Source organism: Rhinolophus ferrumequinum, chromosome 10 (genome assembly GCF_004115265.2).
Source record: "Rhinolophus ferrumequinum isolate MPI-CBG mRhiFer1 chromosome 10, mRhiFer1_v1.p, whole genome shotgun sequence".
Classification (NCBI taxonomy): Eukaryota; Metazoa; Chordata; class Mammalia; order Chiroptera; family Rhinolophidae; genus Rhinolophus; species Rhinolophus ferrumequinum.
In genome coordinates, this window is record NC_046293.1 from 91,343,149 (window position 1) to 91,355,738 (window position 12,590).

A 12,590-nucleotide genomic window follows, 5' to 3' on the forward strand; every position below is an offset into this window, starting at 1 on the left:
CTCCTCCCCTCATAGTTCCATTATGACTAATCCACTTGTTGGCACTTGTGGATGCCTGGCTGGGTCTGAATTGCAAGGTAAGGACTGGTTTTGTAGTCTCCCAGTTTTAGACCTTTGTAAGAGGGACTGGATCCATGGTGGATGCCCCCTGAAATCCCTGCCTGGCTGTTACATTTAAGAGAGCTCCACACGGGTACTTTCCTTCCATTTGTACCTCAGGGGGATGTTTGTGGGAACTGTGTCCTACATAGCACCATCCTGCCCTATTTTTCAGTATAAAAATAGAGTGGTCCATTTTCATTGCTGGTACTGTTTCCATGTCTGCACCATAGGATCCCTCCAAGGAGATGTCTAAATTAGGGAAATCACCAGGGAATTTATGAGAGAAAAAGAGAATGGATTTCAAAAAGTTTCAGAAAGAAACTGAGTCTTACAGGAAATTCTCCGGGGTCTTCACAATGGGTGGCACAGAATCATGTCCACTGTCACCACTTTCCTTTAGATGCTTCTTCAGTACGTTGTCCTAAACAATAATGGCTCTCCTCTCCTTTATTTCTGGGACATGGGAGGGCAACAGCAGCAAAGGTTTAAGTTTCAAAATTATATACATGCATCTGTTCTTCCTTATCCCTGATCCTTAGCCCACTTATTGCCACTTCCTGCATCCCCACACCCCAAATCTTTTTCTCCCAGCCTTTTGCAGGTACCTCAACACTGACTTATTTCCAAGAATGGGGAGGAACATAGTCAACAAAGTACAGAATTGGGGGGTGGGTGGCAGTGAGTTGGCCAAGAGAGGCCACGTGAACTCTCTTCTGGGACTGATTCTGAAGTCGCGATGCTCGGAGGATTAAAATGAGACAAGCGACAGTTGGGGCCGAGCTGTAAGCTACGTAGGGATGCAGCCCTATCCTGACACGGAATGCTGAGAGAAGCAGCACTCTGCTGCTCTATTCTGGGGGGAACCCCCAAACTCCTTGAGTCCCGGGAGGGCGGCTTGAGTGGAGGAGGCCAGGAAGGCCTTCTGCCCAGACCCTGTAGCAGCAGGCGTGGCACTGAGCGCTGCTCCACAAAGTTGCCCTCCTTTGACCCAATTCAGCATCCAAGCCAGCCCAGCACAGGAGGCCCCCCTGCAGGGTCACAGCAGTATGTGAGAGAAGGGGACAGGCTCACCCTTCGAGGCTGGAGTGGTCAAGCAGACCTGGATAGCCTAGCTTAGCAGCCAGGTCACAGCAAAGACGGTACAGGAGGCACGGGAAGAGCAAGGTCACGTGCCTCAGGCAGAAGCCTCAAGGCGGAGGAGAGCACAGCTGCTCCCAGTCCCCTGCAGCCCGGGAGTCAGGGACAAAGGAGGAGGTCCCGCGCTGTGTGTCCCCAGACAGACACCGCTCCCTGTGGAACGCCCCCCTCCGTGTACTCTAGCCCTCAGGCTGTCTGCACGCCTGAGCCAATGTGGGCCATGGGTGGCACCGTCCTGCTCTTTTCTACCCACCGTTGCCACAAAGCAAAATGTCCTCCACCTTCTGAACGGGGGCCTTGCCATTAATGGGAATCTCTATTTTAGGTATCAACACCTGTTTTCCCCCATTTTAATACACTTCTGCTTCTCCCTGCCCAGCTCCACCCCACAATGGTTTTAAGCCCACTCGGAGACCAGCCTGAGCGACCCCCTTTCCCACCCTCCAATCAGGAAAAAGGGAAGGAAAAGAAAAACTCAGAAACCTGAAGATTGTTTGGAATTTATTCTCTTAAATAAGAATGGTAACATTCATTTTTTAAAAAAAATAAAAGCACAACACCTTAGTTTCACAGTTACCACAAAAACAGAGTTACACAGTTAAATAAAAGAACTCACAAAGAAACACACTAAAAACTCAGAACAACACAGGTTAAAAACAAGGGGAAAACAAAGGCTTCAGGGAAGGCCAGAGGGGGACAGGGGATGTGTTCCTGAGCACAGCTCATCCTCCCTCCTCCAGCTTCTGTGGACCGTTGCCTTGGGAACCCAGCCTGTCCCCTGCCCCAGCCCCCCCCCCCTGCCCTCTACCCCGAGCTGAAAGCCGGGGAAAAAGAGGACCCCCCTAACTCAGTAGTCAGGCCATCAAGGCCATGCTGGGCCCCTTTTAGGAGGGACTAAGAATTAAAAATGTCTCACTAAACACCAAGAGAAAGCAGCAAGCTGCAGTAACTAGCCCAGTGGAACCATTCCCCAAGCCTGGAAGTAAAACGGAGGCGGGGGGTGTCTGGTTCTCTGTGGTACTCCGCAAGCAACAACCGCAGCTTTCCTAGTGTGCTCCTGAGTGAGCCTCCTGAGGGGGGAGTGTGTCCTCCCATTTTCTGGGCTGCCCACCCCCAAGTCTATACTTCCACATGTGTGGCGGCTGCTCTGTCCCCTCTCAGCCCTGACCAGAGCACTGAACCAGGCCAGTGTGTGGCTCTCAAGGCAAGTCCCCCAGTTTCCAGAACCAAGGATCAAGAAGCTTTAGAAACAGCTTCATTACCACTGTTATGATTCAGGTCACAATATATAAAAATCTATGCATATGTATAAAATAAACCTATTTATATACATAAATAGATATGTATATATAAATAAGTATCCACACATCACCATTAACTAGGACTCGCAGGACAGTGACGGGGTGTTAAGCCGAATTGCAAAATCTCCTAGCGCTAATAGGTTTTCCAGAGAAGCTTAAGGGATCACAGGCAAAGCAGTGAGAAGATTCCCTAACTTCCTCCTGCCAGACGGGAACCCCAGGATCGAGTGGAATTCCTCATGCAACACGGGCATTCGAGCTGGCGTATGAAGTGCCTGCGTTTCCTGAGGCCCATTCAGCATCCAGCCTATGGAAGCTAACGGTGGTCGCGCGAGAGGCGTCGGGAGGGCACCAGGCACCTCTATGTGTCACTCTGCCGGGCAGCTCTCTGAGTTAAGGTCACCTTTTCCACAGGACAAGACAACTGAAGGTTTCTCCCACCCCTCCTGTCACTGCACTAGAGAAGCTCTTCTGGTTTTGCTAAGATACCCCATGAGCTTTAAGCTTCCTTTTCAGTCACCCTCTATGTGAGACGTAAAGGGGATTCCTCTGGACAAGAAAAGGATCCCCAACCTGTAATTGATGGTCTTACATCCAAAAGGAAAAGAACTCATTTGGGGTTTTTCTTTCTCTGCCTGTTGTCCAAACTGTTCCTGAAGTCAGGGTGGGAACTACAGGCCGGGTAAGAAGATCTGTGCCAGATCCACTGATCTGTAGCAGTAAATGTAAGACGCTTGGAAACAAAGTGTTCACAGATTCTGAGAACAGAAAAGAGGGTTTCTATATTCAAAGCACATTACAAACAATGCCCTCCAGACACCAACTTAGGCAGCAGTTCCAGATCAGGTGACCAGAGAAACCTGTAGGTAACCTGTAGAGGCGGCCTAGGGTAGAGTCCGCTACTTTGTGGGCAGTGTGTGTTTTTGGCAAGAGCAGGACTTTTGGCAAATGAGGGGGAGAACATAAGAAAGAAGGGGGAAATGCCACGGAATAAAGAGGAGACAGAAAAAGCACAGGAGGGTCAAGGCCAGCTACAGTCATAGCTTTTCCAGCTCTGCCTCCTGGGGATATGCATCTAGGAGGGTGGTTGATTTACACTCCGCAGGCTCAAGTTCATTCATTTACAGTTTTTCTTGCCTAGAGTGCAGCCGAGAAGACGCACTATGGATCTGGGTTAATGACTGCTATCTATGAGCACATTTGAGAACCCTGAAACACCTGAGTTTTTCCGAAGCTTTTAAAAAGGCAATTCTAGCTAACTAATCAAAGCTTTAGCTTGGGCTTTAAGGAAGAAAATCCCTATCAAAGGAGTACAAGAAGTCCATTTCATGCCAGCTATAAAATAACCACCATAATTCTGTTCCTGTTCTACAGAGGCTGGCAACAATTAGACCCATCACAGGGAAAGTGCAGGTGCTTCCAAGCACGTTCAGATTCAGCTGTAATTTCCCAAGCTTCAGTCTCCACAGGCAGGTTCTACCTGAATCTCACCAGCCCTCAGTTTACCGTGTCTGTCCCCTGAACTGGGGACAGTGCCTGCCCCATTGATCTGGGGGTCCAAGCTGCAACTCCTTTGGGACATCTTGAACCCCTTGTGCTGTAACAGGCAAGTCACCCTCAGGACCCAGAACCATGGGGACTGAGATGTCCTCAGGGCTTTGATTCTTTTTTGGTTGTTTTGATTCTTTAACCACATCACCACCTCTCTTCTCTCCCTGTTTTATAGAATATTCTTCTCCTTCTCTGTGGAACCCTTAATTCTTTACAACCCCTAACAACCGGAAATCCATTATGTTTTCAAACTAGACAACAAGAATGGAAACGGAAGTCACCTTGCTCAGGAATAGCTGAACTGCACTGTGTTTAATGCTTTACAAAGAATGTTCTGTACTCTACACCTGAAAGGAGAGTTCAACTTCTTCAAGTTGTTTTCCTGAGTCGCCAAGTTCCCTGGAAAAGCCACTTGTGCTGGAAGCAGGCGCAGCTCTGATGAGGTGGTGCCCTCACCTGGTCAAGTGAACGTTCTAGAGTGCAGAGCTCAGCCCTGCCCAGACCCTTTCGTGGTTCTCTTTGGCAGCGCTTCCCTGCGTGCTCTGTAAAGCACTGCCAGCACTTCATGACATAGATAGATTATAAAGGGTTTCAGGCTACAGAAGGTTTCCAAGTCATTTGTGTTTTAAACATTACTATAAACTGTTGGTCCGACCTGCAGGGCACTTACAAAGCTTCCCCGGATCACAGTAAGGGCACACGCAGCAGGACGAGCAGAGTTCACCTAACTCCGCAGGGGTTTCACTGCACCAGGGGTCCCTCCCAGCCTCTGGAACATTCTCCCTCTGCCGTAACGCACACCAGGAGGCTCACATTAGTGCTTAAGCACGGGAAAGAAGCAACGCGGGGAACCTTCTGGAAGGCCGAGTGGGTAACTTTTGTCTTTTCCCATCATGGAAATTCCACCAACAACTCCTTCTCCATAGTTTCTGGCATTCGCCGATAATCTTTAGTTTTTACATGGTAATTTGTATGAGTTTGTAAATGGCTGCTTTAGATATATTTGCTCGAGAGGAAATGTGTGACAGAAACATGGCCCTTTTGATTTCCTCTCACCTACACAGCACCCCCGGGCTGTGAACAGTCTGGGGCTGTCTGAGGGCATCAGTACCACCCAGCAGTGTGCCCAACTGCAGACATATCTCACAGGCTGCTTTGACACAGAGCAGAGAGAGAGGCAATTTAAAGAAAAAAATCCCCCAGTTCTTCACAATAAGCTTAGTGCCCATGTACTTCCTTAGCCCTACCCTGTTAAGACCAGAATAAATGTGTTTTTCAGAGGTAGAAATGGTGTCATTCACCTCCTGACACGAGGAAATGGTTAGTGAAAGTGGAACAAATTAGGACTTGATCCTCATTAGAAGTTCAAATGCCCCACAGTGACTGGACAGTGCATGTGCGTTAGTGGTCACAGGCCAAACAGAAGTGTAGTTCACCTAGACACCTAAATAGGGAACGGACACAAGAATTTCCAGTTCAGGACAATGCAAACCCAGACTGGGGGGGCGCTGCCACAGTTGTGTGCTGTCCAGAGTCCCAAACGAGAGCTCTATGAAGGCCCTGTCACTGACTGCTCACCTGCTCAGTGCTAACAGCAGCCTGCTCCGAGTTCCTGTTTACTACACAGAGCCTGGGCCAACCACCCCTGTGAGCCTAATGGGCGGGGCGGGGCAGGCCCCAGGCTGCAGCAATAACACTTGGAAATCCTGACAGACATTACCGATGTCTGGTGGTCACGCTGACCAGATGGCGCCCCTACTGGTTCACAGTCTGCCAGCGAAACTCCCCTCTGATTTGTACCAGCACCTCCGACAGGCCATAGAGAAAGGGGACTCCGAATGCAAGCAGCTGGCACATGAAAAAGGAGTCCAAAGGGTTTTGGGCCACGTGATGCCCAATCGAAGAAATGTTGCTTTGGAGGTGCTGGCTCACCCCCCGGGCCTTGTCACAGAGGCCGAGAGAGTGACGCGCCACCCAGTCAAACAAGGAAGTGAGGCTACCTGGAGTTCTCTCAGCAGGGCTGGCGACGGTGCTGGCCCGTCCATTTGCGTCTGCAGTGGGGCCATCCTGCAGGGGTCCTCTGGCCTCCTAGGAAAGTCCCCCCCCAAAAAGAAGAGTGACTGACTGAAATGCTCCAGCGTCAGCGACAATGACACCTGACTGGCTCGTGTGCTGCAGTATCAGTCAACCCAGAGCTGTATTCCTTACACAGTGAGTCTTTCCTTAAAGAAATGGACATATTTCACGTGGAAATCACCAGGAGTCAGTCTAGCTCAGCCCTAGTATACCTTTTCCCACAAGCCCCTCTGCAGCCAAGGAGCCTCCCAAGGAAGGATCAGCCAGCCAACTCCCTGTCACGGTGACATCAGGGAGTAAAGGGAGTACCCAGTTCACCTTGACACAGACGGGGAAGGGAGCGGGGAGAGCTAGCTATTCTCATTAAAAAGAGAGAAAGAAAAAAGGTTCTTTGATAAGTAACTCACACAATAAAGACAATGACAGGAAGTGGCGGGCAGAGCACACTATTTACAGCCACGTTCCTTTCCAGGGTGTCCTTTTCTCAGAGATGCTCACTGACAAAGGCAAAGGGGTTCCTTTACATAGAGTGAGCAGGGGAGGGTCTGACAAATCCAACTCAGGTGGTGGATGGGACATTACCTCAGTGAAATGCAGCATGAGGTTAGGCTGGAAAAGTTGTTCTCTCCCCAGACTAGACTGCGACCATTTGTCAGGACTTCCCACTCCCAGGGAAGGCAACTCAGTGGCCACTGAGTAGGTCCTGGGGGCCACACCCTGACCCATCACAACACTGAAAGGGCGCGTGCCGCCTCTCCCCCGCTTGGCGATGGGTCACCATTACCTTTCCAGACAGAGGAGTCAACGCCGGCCTCTTCCTCTGTGCGGAGCCCGAGAGTCGGTAACAGTAGTGCGGTTTGCAGTAGAATTTACCTGCAGGCAGCAAGAGGCAGGGGTCATGGGAGTGAGCAAAATTCTGTAATTCTGAACTTGACCCTCTGGTCTTAGACATTCCTATCCATCTCTTTTAGGCATAAGGCACCATCACCACCGCCCCAGCCTTCCCCAGGCCCAGGCTTTTGGTTTAGGGAGGCCAGGCCCTCCCTCTGAACTCTGAGTTCATCCCCCCTCGCCCCTGTGCCTGAAGGGCAGGGGGTTTCCTCTGGATATGTGAAGGCCACTGAGCCATCACCCAATCACTGCCCAGAGCAAAGATGTGAGGCTTACATGGCAGGGCCAGCAAACAAAGTGGCAGTGTGTGCAGAACAAAGAAAGATGTGGTCACATGAAAGGCCGGGAGTCGCATTTCTAAGGAAACCAAGAATGAGTCCAAGTGCAGGGTGGAGGCTGAAGGCTGCAGGGGTGGGGTGGCACTGAACATTAACTCTGACAGAACCCTCTGCTGGTCCCTTCTCCTGCAACTGCCCAAGCCAGTACCAGTCAAACTGTAGCGTATGACCCCTCAGTGAGTAAGGATCAGCATAAAGAAACAACACAAAACAAAACCAAAAAATCCTACAGTGGACTATGAATAGGATGAAACAGGATAAAACAGAATAACAAGCATTACAGTGCATAGTACATCATTAGAGTGAAGTATTGTTTCTTACAACTTTTAGCTGTGTCTACATGTGTTTACTGGGTCCTAATGTAATATGGATTTCCTACTGTGGGTGTGGTCAGAAGTCTGAAAAAACACTGCTCTTGGTTTTTCCCATGATACTGTCAGTGGGAGGCATTCAGTCACAAAGGGTCATTTTTTTCTGACTCTTCTTTACTCCCACTTAAAGAGTCAAGGCTTTTGAAAGTTGAAAGAGAGACCCTATTATAGAAACTGTTGAAACAGGAGTAATCCCACTTATCCTTCTCATCTGTAGAAAATGCTCCTTTCACAAATGAACTTTTCTGTTCTCAAAGTTAAAAGAGAACCTAACCAGAAAAAAATAGAAAAGATCAATAAAACTAAGAGTTATTTTTGGAAAGTGAAACAAAATTTATAAACCTTTACCAGACTAATTCAGAAAAACAGAAAACAACTCAAATAAATAAAATCAGAAACGAAAAAGGAGACATTACAACTGATACCACAGAAATACAAAGGATCATGAGAAACTACTAATGAACAATTATATGCCAACAAGCTCGATAACCAAGAAGAAATGAGTAATTTTCTAGAAACATACAATCTACTACCAAGGCTAAATCATGAAGAAATATTTTCTATCGAGTAAGGAGATTGAATCAGTACTCAAAACCTTCCCCAAGCAGAAAAGCCCAGGATCAGATAGTTTCATTGGTGAATTCTACCAAATATTTAAAGAATTAATAGTGATATTTCTCAAACTCTTCCAAAAAAACTGAACAAGAGGAAACAGTCCCAAACTCATTTTACAAAGCCAGCATTACCCAGCATTACCAAGGCCAAAAAAGGAAACTACAAGAAAACAAAATTACAGACCAATATCCCTGTGAACATAGATGCAAAAATTCTCAACAAAATATTAGCAAACAGAATTTAACAGCACAGATATAAGGTGCCCAAAAGGAGGGATGGCACAAAAGCAAAGATGCTCAGCTTCAAACATTTGGCATAGCTGTGAAATACTGGAACCTGTAAAAGCAGATAGAATAACAGGTATAGAGCAAACAAAATAAGAAATACAAGTTCAAGTGGCAGCAATAAACACGAGCACTTTATAGTTACAATAACAATAAATCACATTAGTAATTTCCTAGAACTCTGTAAGAACTCTTGGAAGTGGCTTTAGAAATAACCTTGTTCAACTTACGTGTTTTATGAAGAGGAACATAAAACCAGTAAGTGTAGTGAATTAACCAAAAAAATAACTGCAAATTAAAGTTATTTTTGTACAACACGGATGGGATTACATCACCAAACAGTTATTATGCAAGTGTCAGAGCTCTGTTAAAAATGATAAAGCTGGGGGCCGGCCGGTGGCTCAGGCGGTTAGAGCTCCATGCTCCTAACTCCGAAGGCTGCTGGTTCGATTCCCACATGGGCCAGTGGGCTCTCAACCACAAGGTTGCCGGTTCAACTCCTCAAGTCCCGCAAGGGATAGTGGGCTCCGCCCCCTGCAACTAAGATTGAACACGGCACCTTGAGCTGAGCTGCCGCTGAGATCCCGGATAGCTCAGTTGGTTGGAGCGCGTCCTCTCAACCACAAGGTTGCTGGTTCGACTCCCACAAGGGATGGTGGGCTGTGCCCCCTGCAACTAGCAACGGCAACTGGACCTGGAGCTGAGCTGCGCCCTCCACAACTAAGACTGAAAGGACAACTTGACTTGGAAAAAAGTCCTGGAAGTACACACTGTTCCCCAATAAAGTCCTGTTCCCCTTCCCCAATAAAATCTTAAAAAAAAAAAAAAGATAAAGCTGTTATACAACATAAATTATTTATAAATAAAAACAAAACAGTGAAAAGTTCCATTTGATTTGACTTTAGTATGTTGATGTGGTTAAAATGAGAAACAAGGTAATAAACATAGAAATTCATCCAATGACAAATAAATAATTACAAAAAAAAAGAGTTTAACAGCACATTAAAAGAATCATTCACAATAATAAACGTGGGGTTATCCCTGGGATGCAAGGATGATTCAACATATGCAAATAAATAAATGTGATACACCACATTAATAGAATGAAAAGTATAAATCGTATGATCATCTCAATAGATGCAGAAAAAGCATTTGACAAAGTACAACATCCTTTTGTGATAAAAATGCTCAACAAATTGGGTATAGAAGGAACATATCACAACATACCGTGTTTCCCCGAAAATAAGACCTAGACGGACAATCAGCTGTAATGCGTCTTTTGGAGCAAAAATTAATATAAGACCTGGCTTAATATTATGTTAGATAAGACCCGGTCTTATAGTAAAATAAGACCGGGTCTTATATTAATTTTTCCTCCAAAAGACACATTAAAGCTGATGGGCCGGCTAGGTCTTATTTTCGGGGAAACAGGGTAATAAAGGCCGTATGTGACACACTCACAGCCAACATCATGCTCAATGATGAAAGATTAAAAGCTTTCCCTCGTAAGATCAGGAACAAGACAAGAGTGCCCACTCTCATCACTCCTATTCAACATAGTTCTAGAAATCTTAGCCAGAGCAATCAGACAAGAAAAAGTAATAAGAGGCATCCAAATAGGAAAGGAGGAAGTCAGCTGTCTTTGCAGATGACATGATTTTATATATAGAAAATCCTAAAGACTCCACCAAAAAACTTCTAGAACTAATGAACAAATTCAGTAAAGTTTGCAGGATACAAAATCAACATATAGAAAACAGTCGTGTTTTTATATATTAACAACAAAACATCTGAAAAAAAATAAAGAAAACAGTCTCATTCATAATAGCATCAAAAACAGTAAAACACTCAGCAATATATCTCACCAAGAAGGTGAAAGATGTATACACTGAAAACTACAAGACACTGATGAAAGAACTTGAAGACGCAAATAAATGGAAAAATGTCCCAAGTTCATGGATTAGAATAATTAATAATATTAAAATACTCACATAACCCAAAGCCATCTATAGATTCAATGCAATCCTTATCACAAAATGGCATTTTTTTCACAGAAAAAGAAGAAACAATCCTAAAATTTGTATGGAACCACAAAAGACCCTGAATAGTCCAAGCTATCCTGAGAAAGCAGAACAAAGCCAGAGCCATCATATTCCTGATTTCAAACGATGTTACAAAACTATAGTAATCAAAACAGTATGATACTGGCATAAAAATAGAGACTAGTGGAACAGAATTGAGAGCCCAGAAATAAACCCACACATATACAGTCAACTAATATTTGACAAGGGAGCCATGAATACTCAATAGGGAAAATAGAGTCTCTTTAATAAGTGGTGCTGGGAAAACTGGGTAACCACATGCAGAAGAATGAAGTTAGACCTCTGTCTTACACCACTCTCAAAAATGAACTTGAAATGGAAATTAAAGGCTTGAGTGTAAGACCTGAAACTAAAACTCCTAGAAGAAAACAGGGGGGACCTCCTTGGCATTGGCTTCAGCAGTGATTTCCTGGATATGACAGCAAAAGCACAAACAATGAAAGCAAAAACAAATAAGTTGACCACATTAAGCTAAAAAGCTTCTGTAGAGCAAAAGAAATAATCTGCAAAATAAAAGGCAACCAACAAACGAGAGAAAATATTTGTAAATCATATATTTAACAAAGGGTTAATATCCCAACTATATAAAGAACTCATACAACTCAAAAGCAAAAAGCCAACAACCTGATTAAAAAATGGGCAGAGGAATTAAATAGACACTTTTCCAAAAATGACATACAAATGGCCTACAGGTAGATGAAAAGGTGCTCAACATCAGTAATCATCAGTGAAATGCAAATGAAACCCCAAGATGTCACGCACACCAATTAGAATGGCTGTCAACAAAAAGAAACAAGTGTTGGTGAGGATGTGGAGCAAAGGGAACCTTTGTGCACTACTGGTGGGAATGCAAGCTGGTGCAGCCGCTATGGAAAACAGTATGGAGGTTCCTCAATAAATTAAAAATAAAGACTAGCATATCCCACTTCTGGGTATAGAGCCAAAGAAACTGAAATCAGGCCCTCACAGAGATATTTATACTCCCATGTTAACTGCAACATTAACCAAAATAACCAAGATATGAAATAACCTGAGTATCTACCGATGGATGAATAGATCAAGAAGACGTGGTTTTGTGCAAAAGAATGAAACTAGACTGCTGTCTGTCACCATGTATCAAAATTAACTCAAAATGGACCAAAGACCTAAATATAAGACCTGAAACAATAACTTGCATAGAAGAAAACATAAATACTAAACTTATGAATCTTGGTCTTAGAGAGGATTTTATGGATTTGACCACAAGGCAAGAGAAGTAGAAGCAAAAATAAATGAATGGGACTGTATCAAACTAAAAGCTTCTGCACAGCAAAAATAACCATTGACAAAACAAAGAGGCAACCAACCAAATGGGAGAAGATATTTGCAAACAAAACCTCCGATAAGGGGCTAATATCCAAAATATATAAAAAACTCATACAATTACCCAACAAAATACCCTACTACCAATTCTATAAAAAAATTAGGCAGAGGACCTGAACAGGCACTTTTCTCAAGAAGAATACAAATGGCCAACAGATATATGAAAAGATGCTCAGCTTCACCAGCTATTACGGAAATGCAGATCAAAACCACAATGAGATACCACCTCACACCTGTTAGAATGGCTATCATCAACAAGACAAATAATGACAAGTGTTGGAGAGGCTGTGGAGAAAAAGGAACCCTCATACACTGCTGGTGGGAATGTAAATTGTATAGCTGCTATGGAAAACAGTATAGAGGTTTCTCACAAAATTAAGAATAAAATTACCATATGACCCAGCAACCCCTCTCCTGGATAACTACCCGCAAATATCTGAAATCGTTTATCCATAAAAGT

At 44.9% G+C, this 12,590-nt stretch overlaps 1 protein-coding gene across 1 annotated transcript in view; it reads right to left on the reverse strand.

The window, feature by feature from the left end:
• Nucleotides 1-12,590, reverse strand: part of MICAL3 (microtubule associated monooxygenase, calponin and LIM domain containing 3) — a 219,548-nt gene that overhangs the window by 71,602 nt on the left and 135,356 nt on the right. Inside the window, 2 exon segments of the mRNA XM_033118574.1 lie at nucleotides 6,092-6,179; nucleotides 6,952-7,040. Coding sequence (XP_032974465.1) covers nucleotides 6,092-6,179; nucleotides 6,952-7,040 — 177 coding nt within the window.